Source organism: Colletes gigas, unplaced genomic scaffold (assembly GCF_013123115.1).
Source record: "Colletes gigas isolate AHSC1104 unplaced genomic scaffold, ASM1312311v1 Colletes_gigas_Sc00011, whole genome shotgun sequence".
Classification (NCBI taxonomy): Eukaryota; Metazoa; Arthropoda; class Insecta; order Hymenoptera; family Colletidae; genus Colletes; species Colletes gigas.
Genome location: NW_025106640.1, coordinates 5,046,366 through 5,067,359, shown reverse-complemented (window position 1 = coordinate 5,067,359; position 20,994 = coordinate 5,046,366). Strand labels below are relative to the sequence as shown.

General features: G+C 45.2%; 1 protein-coding gene across 1 annotated transcript in view; it reads left to right on the top strand.

The window, feature by feature from the left end:
• Positions 1 to 20,994, top strand: part of LOC122398264 (probable G-protein coupled receptor Mth-like 1) — a 147,671-nt gene that overhangs the window by 117,398 nt on the left and 9,279 nt on the right. Inside the window, exon 5 of the mRNA XM_043397975.1 lies at positions 1,986 to 2,170. Coding sequence (XP_043253910.1) covers positions 1,986 to 2,170 — 185 coding nt within the window. The remainder of the gene's footprint in view (positions 1 to 1,985; positions 2,171 to 20,994) is intronic.

Genomic DNA, 20,994 nt, shown 5'->3' with positions numbered 1-20,994 from the left:
GCGGCGCAGTTGTTATAGCGACGTTAAACCAGCCAGACAATGACAAAGCATGACGATTCCGCGGGCCAGTCATTGGCCCCGTACGTGGCGGGGTCGAAATCTAACGAATTCGAAGTCCCGTTAATAATCCACGACGATAAATTCGTCGACGACACCGAGTGACCCTATTATCCACGGACACCGTCGCGTTTCCCTTCGAGCCCCCCAACCTCCCTTCCGATGCAATTAAATGCAATTCGATTTCCATTATCCTTCCTCGACGCTGGAAAAACAATTTCGCCCGGTCGTCGCCGCGAAAAAGGAAGAGAAGACTCCCATCAGCAGATGGGAAATTAAACTCTTTTTATTTACTTATTTCAATTACCAACGAGATTAACCCCCCCCCATCTGTATAACATAACGAAGTCACGTACGCTTGCAATTTACAAAAATGTTCACTAGTTCGATCCAGAAACCAAAGACGAATTCTTATTGATACGGGGAAAAATTACTATTCGAGTAACGGATAATGGACGTTTAATGTCTCCGGGCGACGTTTCCACAGCAATTAACGCATAGCAAGGTATCCATATCTGGCATTATTGCTCGTCACGGTTAATTAGATCATCAACCGCGGCGTATTCGCCCGCCATGTTCGGGAGTCACGAACCCTCGTAGACAGGCAAATGGCCGTCATTCCCCGGTTCTCGTGTCTGATATCGCTACCGGTCGCGACATCCTTTTTATTACGTCTCGTCATCTTGTGGAGTTTCATTTTTAACTGGAACGCTGCCAACTCCACGCTGCCTCTTATTGCGCTTCGTTTAGGATCGGTGGAATCGCGATTTCCATCCACGGGACGACAGCGTAAACGTTTGCACGTTCATCGAAATAAATAATTGCAAATATACGTAGGCAAAGGAACGTACAAAAATTTTATATCCTTTCTTCATTCCTACCAACACGTCACACGCTATAATTAAAGTTAGTTTTCATAGAAAACGTTGCAACTCGAGAGCAACTGGCAAGCAGATCGTCGGTCATCTGCTCGTCTCTATTTATTTACGTAAAAAGTACCGCGTTCTATATTCATATTATTTATTTCTTCTCCATTTCACGAGCAACGAACAAAGAATTCCTTTTATTTGCCCCTCGTTCGGGGTTTCTGGTCTAAATTTTGCCCATCTCCGGGTGCACGCGTTTACGTCTCTGGTCCGCTGTAACGACCGTGCACAGTTATCGTAGGATTGTCACTCAGGAGCCACCTAGGCGAACCGAAAATAGAACATCAAGAGTGTCGTTTGCAATGCCTCGAAGTTGAAACACGAGCAGCGTCTGCGAGTTGCATAATAACATCGGGAGCACGGCTCCTGCCTCGGAGAGATGCAAATGGTCACGAAACTTTCCGGGGGTAAACTGTCCGGGGCCTTTTGAAAAAAAACTCTCCGGTCCGTGCTCGATGAGGAATGCATTAATTGCGTCTGAGGTAATTGTTTCGCCCGTCCGATCTCCACTTCACGGTTTTACCGCTTTCGAGCTTTCTTTCCGGGTCGTTAAATATTCCGATCACGCCGGGGAGCCAAACGATTAATAGTTCGGAGAGCATTTCTCCTATTTTCATAATATTGGAGCTTTAAATTTCGCTCTTTCGTAATGTTTGCAATTTTAATTCGCGTATTTATCGAACGGAACGCTAATGAAAGTGCTTGTTTGTTCCCGGGCCCGGTGACGTAATTTGGAAAAGTAGTATTCATTAACTACCGCTGATTAAGCAAAACGCCGGGGCCATCAATCTCGGAGGGGGTGGAACGTTTCCGTGGAACTTTTATTCCCCCCCGCTCGTTCTAATGGAACTCTCCATACGGGAAGGAGAAACTCGACTATGGGATTGTCGGAGTGTTTTATCGTTCGCGTTCCAGGGGAACGTTTAAGTGCACAGAACGATCCTGTGTTTGGTGGTTTCCGCGCCCCCGTTGACCAGCTTTTTTTCCCTTTTTCCGTTCCAGGGACCTGAGACCAGCCAGCTTGGAGAAAGGCCAAGAGACCCGCAGACTGAGAGTGTACTCGTGCTACGCTTGGGGTGGGCCGCTCTTAGTCGCCGGCCTGGCCGCCCTTCTGGATCATCTTCCGCCCCAGCCTCAGTACACGTTTCTCCGGCCCCGTTTCGGCGAGAAACAGTGTTGGTTCTACGGTAAGTTCGCTTCCCACGTCCCTATGAAGTCCTGTTCGGGCTCGCGAGAGCCGGGGGAACCTTTGAACTCGTCCGCGGAAAGTTTGCTCGGGCGAGAAAGAGTCGCCGAGAGTCTGCACAGGAACTCGACTTTAATCAAAGCCCCGAGCCCACGGTATTCATCGGGAAGACTAATTCGTACAGGCCGCTCTTAAACGGCCGTCGTAAACGTCCGGTGCCGCGCGCTCGATTCATCAAAGTTTATTTCTTTTTATCCACGGAGTCTTTGCAATGTGCAGCGGATACGGTTCGGAATTATTTATTCAAGTTTTAGTGAACAGAAACAACTTGCTGTGTGTCCCAAACTTTGAATAACAAACTACTACATTTATCGACATTTCATTTCTGGAACTTCGTAATAAATTAGAATAGTTGTTAGGTTCATGGATTGAAAAACCCTTTAAAATGAGTATTCGAACAAATCCATAGCTTAATTAGTTCCGGACGATTTTTATTTCAAGTCGATCGTATGAGTTCAAAGGGTCTGTTTACGTTTCATTGTTGACATCTGCGCGAGGTCATTGACCGCACGTGACTGACCTACTCGAATTTTTTTCTCGAAACTGAGTAGGATTTCGAGGATATGTCTATTGACCAAAAATGATTGTAGCTGACCCCTGTAGTTAAAAATAATTTTTTTAGAACGATTTGAAATTTTCTAATTTCGACGAAAAATTTCACGTTCTCGAATTTTTTTCTAGAAAGTGGGTAAGATTTCGTGGATATATCTATTGACCAAAAATGATTGTAATCGACCCCCGCAGCTAAAAATAATTTTTTTAGAACGATTTGAAATTTTTTAATTTTACGTTAATAACTTTTTAACGAAGCCTAAATCAAACAATTGTTATTCTTGATTTTCGATTTATTTTGGCCTCTAGAATCTCCCATTAGAATCTCGTTTAAATTAAATTTAAAAAATGGTTATTTGCCCGGTTGTGGTAGGTTCAGTGTTAAATAAATATTTAATCTTACTCCGGTTTCGAGTTGCCCGGAATAAAACGATCGATCCACGGGTAAACGAGCTCGATACAGTTTACGAGGCGAAAGCTATCGCCACGGTAATAATTCTCGGGGCAAACGGAAAGAGGTTCGCGCCGACGATAATTAATCCGCGGCCCGACGCGAACGCTCGCGAATTAATTCGATCGCGTCACACGCGACTTATCAGTGAATTAATTTCCCTGAATGTTCGGAGGGGGCGGCGATCTGGTATTCCATTGTTAGGACGACAGTCGAGGCCGGACTTGCTGACATTAGTAACGGATCAGTTCCACAGACGGTAATGGAGCCTATTACCGAAAGTAATACACGGAGGTGGGGTACGGTTAACACGTAATTCTCTGTGATCCGATTATTCCGCTAATTAATAGGACTGGTCAGTCGTGTTCGAGGCGCTGATTAAATCGGTTCCGTTAATCGATCGATCGACGGCAGAGCCGCGGATTAATTGCTAATCAAGGCCCGTTCGCGGTGGCTGCGTCCGTCCTCGTTGAAAAGTTACTTCCGCGTAGGATCTTGGCCAAGAATTCTCCAGAAATACCAAATATTCGAGATTCGTCTATTAAAGGAAGCTCGATAATTCCATCTGTTTTACTATATCAGGTATCTCCCGTGGAAACGGTATTTTATTTTAATCTTGATATATCCGTGCGTTCCAGTGGACATTATATCATTCGAACGCAATCGATAAATTACATTTATATATCGCGACGCGTCTTCCCTATATCAAATAGTTCCCCGTGGTTTGTTACATTTTCCGCCATCGATTTCCCTTCTAATTAAAAAATACGACCGATACATCGACTCTGTAAACCCTTATAAAAATCTATGTCCGGCGTAACTTCAAATTCACCAGGATCTCGTTGCTCGTTAGCAAAAATGAAGATGCAGGGCGCCTAATGGGGAATATTTCCGTTAATAGGATTACGCGGTCCCCGAAATATCTCTGTTAGGGCGTGTACACGCCCTCGTTTCTGGTCGTGTACGCACAGGCGTAATCATTCCGGATAAGAAACAATGGCACGCACTATCAGTGTCCGCGTAGCGGCAGGCCCAGGAATACCATCGCGTAAGAGGATTACACAGCTCCCGAAAGATTGTATTTAAGTATGACGCAGGGTGGCCGAATAAGAAGATCGATACCCCCCAAAGTACGCTTAATACCTCGAATCCCTAATAATAACCGATGCAAGCCCCTGGGTCTCCGGTTATGCGCGCTGGCTCGCTGAATGGGGATAATAAGGAGCCGAACGGTAATGTCGCGTCTTTATTCGTGGTCGTAGGCTCCCCAGCTACGGTTGCAGGCTATTTAACGAGCACTACCCCAGCCCCCCTCCTCTAATCCACATCCACTGCACCCCGTAATCCGGCTAGCAGTACCCTCTCTCTGTCTCTATCTGTTTTAATCGTGACTCCGGACTCTGCTTCCAGTGTAAATACTCGTTTCAAACACTGCATACTACCGGGGGTATTAATTTCCAGCGGTCGCGATATTTATCGACACCGAGGCACCCACCCACGGCGATTAATGTTTAGCTTTTATATATCCTTTGACAAATACAAACGTCCGCCTCTATTTTCGTTTCCCGGGCGATGGGGGACCGCGCGACGCTGGGCTTTTCCCGTCGGTTCCGACTGGTTTCGTTCACCGATACGCCGCGATTTTATTCGAATTTAACTAAACGATGAAGCTGCGACTTTGGAAGATACCTGGGAATCATAGGACACGAAGTACCAGACGCAACTGAAATGTCTACAAGCCCCATTTGTCGAGTACTAGTCGGCTAGGGAAACTCGATGGCGTGGCTAAAGTCTACGGGGAAATATTTGCCCCGTACCACCGTGTATAAGAGTCCAATATGGAGTATGTTTGATCCTCGCGGGATATTAAAACGGGGGAAAAAAGCGTCCGCAGTTACGACGAACGCTCGAGTTAGTTTTACGGCTACGTTCGTCGAAACAAATTGAAAAAATCGTTTAAAAACCGGTCGACTTGTTTTAGCGTGTTCAGGGTTCGATGTTCTTTCGTAACCGTGGAGCTTGTTAAGAGGACCATCGCGAACACGTCCGACGCGGACTGCCCCGGGACGACAATGCCTCGACCTGGTGTCACGTAATCGCATCGGAAGGAAACGTAACGAGAACGCCGGGGATGCACGAGCACTCGAACGCGTCGATCGGGGTCTTCCTCCCTTTTTCGCTGAAATAAAGCTAAGCCGGACAAAGGAAGGCGCGCAAGCCGGGAATCGCGTAGGAAATAGAGTCGTAGCCGCGGCGCTAAATCAGGATAATGGTGCCCCATGGGAAGCCGTGTCGTACTATCGCGAGTTGTTACGTCCTGACACAATGCCTCTGCTACGGGAGCAGATGAGGGGTTCAGAGGGACAGCCGGACTCCGTTACCCTCCCCCTTTTTCTCTATCTTTCCGTTCCCCGCCCTTTTATTAACCTTTTTATTCCCGTCGTCTCGCTTCTCCCGAATCTCGATCTTGATCGATGCATTTATTTACAAAAAAAATATGTCCAGATAACTTTTACGAGTGCAATTCTTTCATTTTTGCTTCGTTCGTGATTCTATAATCTAAAGCAGAGTTTAAGAGGGAGAGGATTCTCCTGTAACAGCGTCGAAATTAAAGTTTCCTCTTTAATTTTTCTCGTAAAGAATTGTTGGCTGTTATTGTTGGTTCTGGGAGAATAAATTTATATCGATATGTTTTGCTTCTTATGGTTATTAGCTCTCTGCATCGCAGGCGTCGCGAAACTATTAATTAGTACATTCAACAGGGTTTAGTCCATTTTTTGTTATCTTTCATTAAATAGTAGTTAAGTCTTTTTCTGATTTCCATGCTACGCTGTATACCAATTAAATTTAATTTTAAATTTCGCCCCTCGATTTACAAAATTCGAGTTGGAAGAATGGCGAAGACATACGAAACGAGCGCATTATTGGACCCCGTTTTCGAGTCGTCATTTTCATGGTCCCGCGTCCCTCGTGTCTGTCTCCCCTGGCACTTGATGTCCCCCACTCTGTCACTCTCTGGCACACCCCGTAACAACATAGGCCGAGACGATGGGGTCGAGAGATAAACCTGGCGCCAGCCAGTCCAACCCCTCCGCGGCGAAACCGGGCGAAACTTCCAACGCTCCCCCCCCTCGTTTCGGTCCCCTTTTGTGCCTCCCCCCGACAAAAAGCACCTACAGGTAATATCGACAGTAAGTGAATAGGGTACGCGAAACGTTCCCGTTCGTGTGCGTACGGTGTGTCGTTGAATGCATAATCAGGCTGGAAACAACTTCCTCCCGGAGCGGCAGGCACGCGTTCATGCCCGCCAACCTTGTCTTCGATTTCTAATTCATCGCGTGGATGGCGGCTTAGAGCGTACCCAGGCCCCCCCTTTATCGATATGCAATTTTCTGAACGAGAGGAAAGTACACACGCCCCGGTGCGTCTAATACGAAAACGGGGACGAAATTAAAGCGGCTGGTTCAAGGTGAACCACCCTTAACCTTGCCGTACCGTGCCTATTAATAATTTTATTAAATCTGTGCCCCCCCCCCCGACCGAACGAACCAGCACAAACTGTTTCATTGGATTTAAGTTAATATTGTAAAAGAAAAGTATTGGAGCAGAAAGTGAAATAAATAAATCGACAGTACCCTTAATCTTGCGATTCTACGTCAAGTTTACACAATCATGAGTCTTATAATATTAAAATCAACGAGGTACTCGTAAAACAAATCTATTCTTTTTTCAAATAAAATTGAACAATTATTTGGAATTAAATCGTACGTCAAGGGATTAATAACGTAATTAATTCTGTACTCCCATTTAAACGAAGGTACACAAATCGTTTTATTTGTAAGCACAAATAGAAATAAATAAATGTACGAGACTGTGTAATACATTTGAACACAGCTTTTGAAATTTCTTTTAAAGCCGTATGGCTTCGTAGTAAACGGTCCGTGCGCCTTAATTTCCGAACGGGTCTCGTAGTAATGAGAATAATGGCGGTAATAGCGACAAACGGGATCGTAATAAGAACTCGTTTGACAGAGGATCGGGAACGGTGCACGGTGCTGGGGGCTTGGTATTCGAAACTCCCCTAACCGGGCCTGTGCACTGGCATTCTGGCGTTCCGGTGTTCTGGCGCGCCCCATAACAACGCCGCCAGAAACGATGGGGTAGAGAGATAAATCTGGTGCCAGCCAGTTCCAACCCCCCCCGGCGCGGTGGTTTCGCGCGGCCGGAACTCTTGTTCCTCTCCCTCCGAGCCCCGACTATAGGCCCACTAAACTGCGCGTAAACGCACACCGAGCGTTTAAGCAGCCTCGAAACGAGCCCCTTTTCCTTCGCGATCGTCGATCTCGCCCGCAAAAAGTTCCAGCCGTGATCGAGTAATTTTCTGGCAGGAAATCGCCTCGTTTAGAGGCTTCCTGGATACACTCACAGAGAAATCGTTGAGTGGCTTTCGCGGTTTTGCAGATGGTTCTCCGATCGAAACGTGAATATCGAAATATCCTCACGAACGAAAATAAACGTTCTAGCTTTTGTAACACCAGTGTTCAAGTCAGTAAATCTTTCAAACGGGGCGTTGCTTAATTTTAGAAGAGCTTGCGATTTATTAACGCGTACCCATCGATCCAGTGAACTTTACGAAACTGTTTTCAACGAGCTCCCGGTTAAAATTATTTAGATTTAACCTTTCGTTAATCCCCGGGAGTATGAATAACCGGGGAACATCGTCGATAGGTAGAATATCGTGGATCGAGGGGTATAAGAACCGAGGTTCTCGACTTTCACAGGGGCCGAAAAAGCTCTGGGAAAAAAGCGTGGGATCGGAGGAGCGAAAAGGGCTGGGAGTCTCGGGTAGCAGTTGCTCGCCAGGAGCGGAATATTCAACTAACGTTCGCATACATTAGAATGGTAAATCTCTGGGACTATCCTCCGTATCTATGCAATCTCATGCCCCTGGAAGTTCGGCATACCCCGTGGAACAGCGTAGACCGAAACGATAGGATTAGAGAGATAACCTGTCCAACTCGGCCGTGCGAAACCGGCGAAACGCGCCGCCCCTATCTCCCTGGACCCACTAACACGCGTATTCCGCGCGAATCCGCTCGAGCGTATGTGTGCCGTGGCCACGGACGCGTGCACCCTTCTCAACGATATTTATTATCGCTTCGTTAAAGCCGCAAACTCTTATTGAATGGTACGCAGGAAGTGGCTTCACCCGAAACTCGTCGACTCCAAGGGGGGGGGCGGGTTTAATCGACTTTGAGAGAACGAGAAACGCCCGTCCGTGGAACTTTCGTCTCTACAACTTTTACACGTCGTTTTGGAGATCGGTGTATTTTTATTGCTGATAGTTGGATTCCTTTCGAGACCAGGGGAGCAAGGTTGCACCGTTGCGGAGTCAACGAACGGCAAACATCAAACGTCACGGGACGAGTCGCGTGAAATTAAAACGAAACGGGCTGGCGTGATGTAATTAATAGGCGTCGTTGGTCTCGAGGACGATTAAACGAATCGGTTCGGTTCGTTTAGCCCGTAACAACGACGCGAACGATCGAGAAGAGGGAGGTGGAAAGTCCTTGAAACCCGCTGACCGCGTCCACGGAAGAGTCGATGAGAATCCTGTCCGGGGAAATTGATAAAATTTATAATTATAGAGCCATGGCCATTTTCTGTAAATTCTCGCGAAATGAATCCGGAGATTTTGTGACTAAAAACACGCGCAAACGGAGTTTTATTTTCGATTTAACACGCGCAATCGTCTGTACGCGCGAAACAAACGGCAGATGGCTTGAGTATGGGAAAATATTTGAAAAACTGCCGTACCGTGACTAATTAAAAATGATAAAGGGTCTGCCAGGCTCGAGCTGGCCCGCGAATTATCGGATTTGCTCGGTCGATGGGCACGAGAGCAGCGTCGATGTCGACAGTCGTTGCACCTTTTAACGGAATTAATTAATGGGATCGAACGTCCTTCGATCAGCGGTAAGAAAACTGCTCCGTGGAATAAGAAACCCCCGGTGAACGCGTCGAGATCGATATCAATTGATTAAAACAAATCGGTGTTTCGGGGAGCGTGAAATAGACGAGCTCGAAATTCGAGGAACGAATCGATCGGGGACGATTAGGGCACACGAGTTAGTAATGAAACGGGGGAGGAATTAGCAAATGCTAAAGAGCCCCGTGGAAAGTGCTACGAGCAAAACCCCTGCACGGTCCCCCTCGATCCTGCCTTATTTATCGCGCACTCTCGTTTTATTGGCCGCGCTGGCAATGAATTGGAAACACGAGCTTCGAAAGGAATTCTCTTGTTGTCTTTGTCGAGACTCCAGTGTCGCGAACACGGCGAAAATGGCCACTTTTCCTGCTGGAAATAGACATTTTTTAACGACACTCGACACTCGTGAAGGCTCCGGTTTAAACAGATTCCAAAATGACGCAAGAATTATAGAATTATTCCTCACGCAGGCCTCCTGAAATTGATTAATAAAATAGAGAGGCAAACTGAATGAAACGTGGAACTCGACGAATCGTACGAAAATACATTTCATAAGAATTTTATTGTATTTCATTTTAAGTTATCATTATAGTCAATTTTTACTATAAAACTAAAAACTAAATACAATTATTAATAGTTTTCACTGGATTTATGAAAACTAAATATTCTTATTATTAAATAACTTTTTTCCATGATATAATACTTCTTCCAACAAGCACCAATCTAAAGCCTAAAAATAGAATAATTCTATCAAGATCAGTGCACCAGATTTACTTTACAAAGAAAAAAATATTAACAGAAGCATCGTTGACTTCAGAGGACCGCAACAACTATCTAAGAGAACCCCAATTATATAATAAAATCCAATAGAATGACCTTATCGCTGATGATCTAGCACTGGATGCAACATTAAACTCCAAAAAAAAAACTAGCGAGAGAAATCGTCGAAAGTTTGGTTTCATTGATGGGTTATGCAGAAAATTCGTTGAACGGCTGGTCAGGAAAATTTGTTGGCGGAATTGGCGGGCTCGTTGGCCCCGCCGCGTCGATACAAAACTGGCGGCGATCACTTTCGATTATCTGAAAAACCGTCGGTGATCGAAATGACGCCGGGCGATAAATCTGCAGCGGGAAAACGCCGCGAGTAGGAACTGGGAATCGAGGGTACCGCGACGCGATCGGCTAATTATATTTGACAGCGATTTGTGCGCTGGAATTTCGCGCGTTTTTCAAATTCCCCGTTGATTTACGGCCGCGCGGGTCCGTTTCCGTCGCGTCGCGCGAACATTGTAATTGATTAAGCGAGGAAAGCTTGTTGTTGAGCCGGGAGCGTCGCTCGTAAATCGCGCTGCGTTGCTCGATGATCCGGAAAAACAGCGACAATTACAACGCGGCTCGACGATAAATCTTCGGGCCGCCTTCTCGAAACGCTCGCCATTAACGAGCAGACGCGTGAAACCGTTTCTCCGGCGAAAGTTGTCCCGTTCGCGAGCCGTACGCCGACGTTGATCGCGACTTCCGGTCGTCCCAGTTGCGTGTCCCGATAGTTTCGCGCTCGATACAATTGCGGCGGCGCGTTCATCTTCGCGCGATTCCATAAATAAATTCACGGGCCCGCGGCGCTACGGAGTTTCGGTTTCTATTCAAACCGATTCCATTCAACGCGAACCATTGTTCGGAGAGAATTCCAGGTCACCTGTCTGTCGAAGCAACCATTTTTTACTTCTCGAACTCGCGACACTGCTCGTGGAAAGATCCTCACAAGGAAGACGATTCTTTAAAAGGTGTAAATCAAATAGAAAACTCTGTCCTCTCCTATAAGCAATATTTATGACACCAATACCAGTATTCGAAGTCCACGATAATTTATAATTTATTGAATCATCGCCTGTTAGAACAGACTGTTCAAACAGCGTCTCATCTATGATGAAATCTAAATTGAGCAATATTTTTATATTGTATATTACATCGAAAGAATTTTTCCAATCGAATTTACACGTCGAGTCGAACGAGTTAAAATTCATCATATTTCTCTATTTTATATCGCATCGATAAAATTTTCGCAATCGTGCTGGGCAAAGTTCCAAACAACGAATAATATTACATGCACGACGAGAATTACAATCCGAAATATAAACCGAATTTACACGTCGAGTCGAACGAGTTAGAGTTTACACTGCCAGATCAAATCAGCGCGACAAATAAATCGCTGTATGGTGTCGGTGTTCGTCATCTATTATTCATATAAAACTTCCAGCCGTCTCTGTACCTAACAAATAATGCATGTCTGGCGTTCGGCCTAGTTACGGGAAGAGGCTTCCCCGACGGTCCTTATTATTCCCACAACATTTCGATCAGCAATCAGTTCCTCCGTCGAGATATCGAATTCTCGCAAGTCTGCCCGCGAGTTTCCTTGGCAGTCTGCCGAGCCAGCCCTTAGCAAGTTTGGATCGTGAACTTCTCCCTTCGCCCACCTCTTTCGCGGAGCTTCCCGTAAAATTTGTCCCGGCGTGAAATCTTAGCAACCCGGGCCTGTGTATCGTCGATAATTAATTTGCATGGCGGTCGATAGCGACTCTATTAACGTCCAGAATACTCCTGTTATCAGTCACGATAAGACAACGATCTGGTAGTTAACATCGTGATAAAGTTAATAGGTCGTTAACCTAACCAAGATTCTGTTCTCCCGTTCGAAACGCGTTTACTATTGCTTCAGACAGCATCTTCCAATGAGAAGTTGAAGGAACAAAAATGAAGACTTCTGTAAATATATTTTAAAAAGAAAGATCGATTTCCTCGACGCGATTAATGGGGAATCCCGGGGTAACGATGTGTCCCTTCCCCGTCGAGCAATCGTTGAAAATCTCGGTTTACAGGGCGCCAAAAAACGAGCTCCCCGCTAAGTGGATAATGCGGAATAAATTGCCGTCGTTAAAACGAGATTTCGCGCGAAAGAGAGGGCGATAAAAAGAGAGGAGGACTAACGGCGACGCTCGCCGTACGCAATTGATCTCGCGAAACGTTTTCGACGCCGCATTAATCGGGTTTGACCGCGCCACCGTAAAGTATCGAGCGGCACGCGTCGACATAATTCACTTATGTTTGTTATGGGTTGCCATGGAGTGAGATATAACCTGGCCGAAACAGCTATTGTTGGCGCACCGCCAAAACTCAGCAAATATAGACGCCAGTTTGCTCTCTGTACTCCTAAGATTCGTAACTCGTTCGTTAGCGTCGTTTCTTTTGTTCCCCCCCTTGGTTGTAAAATTAAAAATCTTTACGGTGAAACGTAATAAAATTCGGTACACGTTCTAATAAAAATAAAAAGTCCCGGAGAACGAGGGTCGAGAATAAAAGGAACCAAAGAGAGCTTAAAATCCTAGATTTTTCGAAACATCCTGAAGCTCCTTATCTCTTTTAACGCGGGAAAGTAGTTATCTCAAAGACTGAGCCGCCTATCTCCAGGTTCGTCCGAGCAAAGAAACTCCATTCGAACGTGTTTCGTTTCGGTCCACTGGCTCCCAGAAGCCGGAAGGCCGCAGGGGGTCAAAGTCTGATTAGAAACTCTGATTATCGCGTATCGGTATACGTAGCGTAGAAAATATTATTTCTCCTTTCGACGCGACAAACAAAATCCATTTGGAGTTTCCAGCCGCTCGTGGGAAGATGATAACGGATATACCTAGGGCGTTTTCCCGCGAGTATTCGAGGTACCCAGCGCACGAAGTCAGACGAGCCTTGATAGAAAAACTTTGGCCTCGACGAGGACGTTCCTACGATGGACGGGGAACTCCGTGACGAAAAAGTTGTTAAATTTTGGTTGGCGGACGACCGCGGAATTTTGAGTTGGCTCGACGGACAGCTCGGAATAAAAAGACGGACGGCGGGACCCGGGAAGGAGGAATTTTCTTCCGGAATAACGTCGCGGTAATTTAAATGGACAATTTATAATCCAGTTTCTCTGTTTCCGATTCTGTCCAGTTTCAGAAACTTCTCCGAATGTGAAAATAAACATAGAAGGGGGCATAAATTATAGTAGGTGGTATAGTCATCGGATAGAGGATGAAATGCCCTTTAAAATGAGCGTTTGTGCGAGTCGATAGCTTTATTAGTTCCGGAGATATGACGATTTTAATTTCAAGTCGATCGCGTGAGACCGAAGGGTCTAAATTTCATTGTTTACATCACGAGATCAATGAAGTCACGTGACTCGTAGTAAATAGTAAACGTGACGTCACTCATTCAATCGGTCAGTGGGTCAACGTGCGACAAGGAGGTCCGACGCGTGAGACAGAGACAGAGATAGTCAAATTAAGAAAAATTACCTTTCACATAAATTGCGATATCTCCGAAACGGAAAGTCCGATCGTCAAAAACCAAAAACCATTTCAAAGAGGAAGCTTTGCCGCCGCTAACAATACCTCAATAATGGAGACAATGCTAATAATTTCGAAACTGCAAGTAATCAAAGTTTTAGTAATTTCAATACGCGTTGGTAGTCTGTTTTAACACGGGGAGGGCCATAAGAGAATTTTTTTTAAATTACCCATTTACATAAATTACGATATCTCCGAAACGGAAAGTCCGATCGTCAAAAACAAAACACCATTTTAAAGAGGAAGGTTTACCGCTTCTAACAACGGCACAAAAATGGATAAAGCACCAGTAGTTTCGGAACTGCAAGCGTCTAAAGTTTTACTATTTTTAGCACGCGTTGTTAGACTTTTCTAAGGCAAACTGAAGATTCTCACCTTCCATTTTTAAAGGAACGCAATTTTTCTGTGAAATTACCAGGATCCTTTAGTATTCCGCGTCGTTCTTCGCGTGGGACGCCGTCGTCGGGACGCATGTTGCCTCGGCTATCCGACGCTTCGAAACTTTCCTGACGAGCTTCCGCGAAGTTGACGTCGACGTCGGCCGATTTTCGCGAAATTTCGATGCACAGGACGAAGGAGTCGAATCACAAAGGAGCCGGAAACAATGGAGTTGTCCAAGGAACAACGAGGTCGTCGAAGCGCGAAAGAACGAAGGGAAGAGTCAGATTCGACTAATTAAATTGTGATCGCAGGGGGGAACCGTCGATCTCGACTGATACGTGTTTCGAGAACTATCGCGGGTCACGATCGAACGAAGGAATCGATACCGCGGGTCCGGGATAAGGAAACGTCTCTGCTCTGCATTTCGTTTAATATTCGAGCCGCAGTTTCTTGTTGGCCCTTTACACGCTTTACATACAATACCTACTTTCAGATTAACAGCGTGAAAGTCGCTGGGAAATTATGCGAGGGGGTGGGTGGAAAGTGCTCAAACTTAAACTTCGGCGACGGGAATAAATTTGAAAGAATGTATTAATCACGACAGGGCGGACGAAATTAACGTTGTAATGAAATTCTGAAATAACTTACTAGGCGTTTTTACATCCGTTGAACCGGATTTAATTTACTAGAAATTTTCGTTCATATTTTATTCCACATGTACCACGTTTTGTTCATTTTTTGGCCCTCAAAACCTTTAGGAAATTGGAGTACATTCTGATATATTCTCTACAGCTACCGATAATAGCCTATGTTTAAACAATTTTGAGCCTGAAAAATTTCAGTGAAATTCTAACCGGTGGGATGTAATTACCGGAGCTCGTTTACCTATCGCGTGCATTATTCGTTTCGTTCATGCCCGGAATCCCGATTCTGGATCAGGGAGCACGGGTGACAGCCTTTCAGCGGGTAAAACGGATCCGTCGACAAAAAAAGGCGTTCATTTATTCACGCGTGTCGTTGACAGTTTCGAAATCCTCCGGGCTTCCCTTCCGCTCAGTTGGGATTAAAGTGGCAACTGGGTCATCTGCAGCTCTCTATCGCCGTGCATCGCCATCCATGAAAGTTGCGGCGTAAGGATTTTATTTATGAGTTTGTTTGCGGTGAAGCGCGCTACCCTCCGCGCCGATAAGTGGCTATGGGGGTCCTCGTGGAAGCGTGCTTCTGGCAGATTGCACGAACGGTTACGGGGTTGAGAGCACCGACCAGTTAACGTAGGAACGGCGGGGGGGGATTGTCCCGATAACTGGTACAAGCCTAGCGCGGTTCTTTATTTACCATAAAATTCGCGAGGCGGCTTCGCGTAACCGGAATGGATTTCGACCGCGGACAAAATTTTATTACCGCCCGTATGACAAACTGGCCGATTACTAACCACCGATACGCTAATAGTGCCTGTGTTTCGCCCGTAAATAAAAGAAAAAACTAGACAGAACGCGCGCCCGTTTATGGTCAAACGTTTTCGACTTTTCGTTGGCACGGTTGGTTCTTAAATTATTTAAATCGCTAAACCGCGAATCACAATTTTTTATATGTTACGATTGTAACATTGATGTTTTACAATTTCAAATGACAGTGCATGGAGTTGCTTCCAAATAATAAAAAAATAAAAACCACTATCGTGATTCCGCCAGCGGTAAAAAAACAGAAGAAATTGGTTTATTCTTTATTTGACGAGAGTAACACGTGCCGGGGTAACCGCAGCGTCATTCGAGTTGGAAAACACGGGTCGATGGCGTGCACCGATCGTCGCGATAAAAGCACGAATAAAGGACCGTTCGACCATCGAATCGAGGGGTTTTATAGTCGAAACAACAGGCGATAGGCCGTTAGGGAGAGCAGAATCGAGCGTTTCTTCGAATCGGAAGTTCATCGTCCACGCGTTCTCCATTCGTCGAGTCAAACGGATGGGAAACGAAGGAAGTGTTCGCGTAGCACGGGCCAGCTGCTCTCGCAAAACCGCCTCAATTACCTATCGACCGGGTAATTGTCCCCGGGGGTGGATTATTACAATCAAGAAAGAAAAAAGAAAGGTCGGTTTCCCTCGACCCTCGCGCGAGACGCACGTGCATGAAAACATTCTAAAGGGTGGGAGGGGGAGGGGGAGAGAGCAACGTATCAATTTGGTCGGAAACTAGTTATCCGCGCTTCCCTACGCGCGTATACTTAGCAGATTGCCTAGTCGAAACGAGTATTCACGAAAACTGGCCCCTCCGTATTACATCGGGAACGAACGGTATTCATATTCATAGGTGTTCCGCGAATTCCGGGGATTTCGCGATCTTGCACGGATCTAGACACGCACCCGCCCCTCGATCCCCTGCCTTCCTCCGCCCACGGGGCTCGATAAGTACACGCTGCCGTGATTCGACGTAATTTCGCCAAGAACGCGCCGAGGGATCGACGGTTTCGCGTGTTCGACGCGAGAATTCCGTGCCCCCGCGAATCTCGTCCGAGCACCTACACAATCCCTGCCGCTTTCTCACCTCGAGAAGAAACGAGATTCGAGGGGAAACGACCGTGATTAGGCTCCTCCTCTCGAACTTCTCATTTTTCTCGAAATAGCTGTTTGTTACGTGAATAGTATTTCTAATTAGTCACCGCCCCGGAGCGATTTACTCATTTTAATATCGAAATCCCTTGGCAAAAGGAACGAGAGAATCCCTTTGGATTCGCGATGGAGGCGGCTGGTAGTGGACACGGTGGTTGATTTTCGTGCAACGCAGACCGTTCTCGAAATCGTTTCGGATAACGAGAGCGAACGAGGAGCGTAACGAAACAATGGAAATTGCGGAGAATAATGACACGCGGGGCATGGGGGGAGGAGACGCGACCGCGAGAAATATCCGAAAACGCGAATCGGTTGTAATGGGATCTTGGAAAGGGGAACAAATGGATCCAATTAACGACATCGAAGCGCGGAATATTGAAAATATCGGAGTAATTAAAATACACGCGTACCCTGGTACCTTTAACGAAATCATTCCGACGTTATTCGCGCGCCGGGTCGAAACGTCCGAAATAAATGTAACGCGACGGAAGTACAGAAACAACACAACGTTTCGTTACGAAAACAAACTCCTACAAATTATACGAAAACGATTCCTCCCTCGAATACTTCTCCCGAAGCTTTCAATTATTTCGCCATCTTATTTTTCGTTCGATGTATCCAAATAAACGCTCAAAAGCAACTCTTGGCTCGGAAGCAAAGTTCCAAAAAACTCGACTTGCAATTAATCAATCGTCAATCGCAGATCAAAGTCACCTAGAACGATCCTCCTCGACTCTTTCTCTGAACTTTCAAAATACGTTCGTAGAAATCGCCTAGCTCCAAAATAGTTTTTCCAGTAAATCTGGAAGCAGTTTGATTATTGTTAATCGAGAGTTATTCGGACCTCTCGAGCATCTGCGTCGGTGATAATTCTCGTAGAATTCAAACAGCCCTTTAATTCACGCACGCGAGAGATTTTATTTACGTTCGTGGAACCCGTCTATTTTCAGTAGATTTTGCAATCGTCCCAATTACAAGCTGCAGATAGGGCGGCAATTCGAATCGCGGGCGTCAACTAATGCGAGCTGGCGGTATTTACGAACCGACTACTCGATCCAACGTCTTCAAACCACGAGTTCTCGAAACGGACACGCATCGGGAACGGTGTTTACGTTCCCAGAAATCGTCTGCTCCGCGACGTATTTTACAATCGACCGATAAAGTTTAGCGATCGCCAACAGCGGGTTGTATATTCGGAGACATCAAACGCGGGGGCTCGATCTTTTTTACTGCAAGCCTTATTACTCGGTCGTGGTAATAACGCCGCGCTATAAATCGCCTTTGCATCCCTAATGTATATTTAATTTTAATTCCGTGCGTTTATTTTCGTTTTATTTCTTGCGGGACGAAGTTCACCGCGACGGAGACGTATTATTATTATATGCTTAGTAACGTTTCAATAATACGGGACGCGAGAAATAATGAATCAGCGCGGTCAGACGCATAAAAGTTACGCTTAAAAACCAATAAAACGCGAGATTAACTAATCAACGTCCATCTTCGGCGTAAGAAAGATCGTTATAGCGGCTGTGCTTAAGAATAATGATGTTCGAGTCAATTAATGGCTCTACCGGTAATGTCTCTTCGTTAAAATTGTTTATTACGATGCAACCGTGCCCGGCCATCTGTTGCGTTTTTTTTTCATAGATGTATACATTAATGTACAGTTATATCTAAACGACGCGTGCACGTAAATTAACCGCTGATAAAACGGGAGACGTAGGATCAGCGTGACGCAAGAGCAGGACAAGAAATAATCGAAATGTCGCCTCGTGATAAATGAATTTCGACGGGAGAAATATCATCGGCGGGACCGAGTCATTAATTAACGCGAACGACATTGTGCCTTTCTTCGACGTTAAAAATAACGTCGGTACGGAAATTTCATGCCAAACGTCGACGCGTTTGATATTTGAAAAGCGTTGCCAAATATCTGGGCGAAAAGAACGAAGAAATAATAATACGTTTCGGGAGAAAAGTTTTTATTTACCGCGCCTACGCCGTCTTATAAATAAAAGTATTTCGCTTATTTACATGGAAATTGTTCTCCTCCCGCCTTCTCGCGGACCTTTGAAATATTTTCGGGGCTCCCGGCGCAAAATAATTGTAAATTGGCCCTCGAGCCAAAATTAGTTTGGCGCGACCGGTATGGGTAAACATCGATCGAGTTTTGAGTATACGATTTATTTTCGAATATGCAATTTTGTTCGAAAATTCCGCGAATAGAAACACGGGAATCGGAACGGGACGATTTATCCTGTCGTTCGTAAACACAGAAGAGTTTCCGGTGGTTTCCGTGAAGTCGCGGGAACCGATCGTCGTCAGCCGTCGCCAGATTTATTTGTCTGTCATCGATTATCGAGCTTTTGCCTATCGTTATTCCGCGATTCACGGCGTGGCCACGAAAACTCGTCCTCCAGTTCGTTTCCTATTCACCGGGAAGCGGATCGCGGAAATCTTTCCCTCCGTTCAGTTTGTATGTGTTTTTTTTTTTTATTTTCGATGGAATTTGTCCTTGAATTCCTCCTCGAACGCGCCTCCTACGCGCGCCAAACTCCTTTGCATTCGGAATCCCGCGGCCACCCATTGTCGTATATTAGCCATCCGTGCAATTGCTACTTCGGTGCTTCAATTTCCTCCACGCCCCTCGATAAATACCCGATCTTTTCCCACTGGGTGAAATTCTTGGTCGAACACAAGAAAAAGTGGGACAGAAAATGAAATTACAGAAACATTTCTCAACACACGTTATACTTTCGGTTAGGAATTTTTTTCTCGGAAGTCCGTAGGAATTCGCGGATATGTCTATTGACCAAAAATGATTGTAACTGACCCCTACAGTCAAAAATATTTTTTTTAGAACGATTTGAAATTTTCTAATTTCGCCGAAAAATGTCACTTTCTCGAATTTTTTTCTAGAAAGTGGGTAGGATTTCGAGGATACGTCTATTGACCAAAAATGATTATAATCGACCCCTGCAACTGAAAATAATTTTTCCAGCACGATTTGAAATTTTTTAATTTCGTCGAAAAATTTCACACATTCTCGAATTTTTTCCTAGAAAGTGGGTAGGATTTCGAGGACACGTCTATTGACCAAAAATGATTATAATCGACCCCTGCAACTGAAAATAATTTTTCCAGCACGATTTGAAATTTTTTAATTTCGTCGAAAAATTTCACAATTCTCGAATTTTTTTCTAGAAAGTGGGTAGGATTTCGAGGATATGTCTATCGACCAAAAATGATTGTAACTGACCCCTGTAGTCAAAAATATTTTTTTTAGAACGATTTGAAATTTTCTAATTTCGCCGAAAAATTTCACTTTCTCGAATTTTTTTCTCGAAAATGGTTAGGATTTCGTGGGTATATCTATTCACCAAAAATAATTGTAATTGATCCCTGCAGCTGAAAATAATTTTTCCAGCACGATTTGAAATTTTCTAATTTCGTCGAAAAATTATTCGGACATTTCGGATAAACACTACTGTACATTTTTTCATCCTTCCTCCTAGAAGACTAGCAACGACTGCTAATGTTAATAAAAATGTGTCTCTAGATTTCTCACTGATTCCTTTCACGATTTTAATAATAAGAATGGAAGAGAAATTACTTCTATTAATAATATCGATTCCTGTGCAGTTATTTCGGAGTTTGCTATTAGGTGCAACAGTATCCGACTCCTGGTATTAGGTGTTAGACGTTGCACCGATGGTTAAAAGCAGATTTCCGCGTCTGGCAATAGCAAACAAGAAGTTCGAAATATAATAAGCAAAGCACGACAAACGGGCGTCGCTGGTCGAAGTCGTTCACCCGGTAGCCAACATTTCGCGTAATAGTTTAATCGTTGACGGTGTGCCCGGGTGACTCCGACTTCCGGTTTAGCCTCGTCCTACGTTTCCTGCGTGCGATGAATCGCGCGTCTGCTAACGCATCGTGTCGAATTACACGTCGTGAAGATAAACCGGCTCGCCATTCAGCCGATCGCCGCGTTTATTATTGAACACGCCACGCCATGGACTCGGAGGCAGCGAGGATCCAGATATTTAGAGCGTTTCCAGCTCTCGTTTCTTTTCTCGCGTCGCTCGAGCGTGCGTGGACGACCACGAAAATGTTGCGATTCTCGCTCGAGGAACAAATAAAACTCGTCCAAAATTCATTTTTTTCGGGGGGGTGTAATATTTTCTATTTCAAAGAGTTCTCCAAACTCGCTTGGCAAAGTTTAATCTCTGTTTACTGTTTCCTGCTAAATCGCAATGTACACCGTAACTCTCGATAACACGTGTTTCGCCCGAGTCCCCCTGGAAGGTTCGCCTAAATCGGAAAACAAGGTCGGCTAGGACAAATGTTTATGTTACCTTGTTTATCATTTTCGTGCGTTAAATTCGCGAAATTACACCCGTATTTT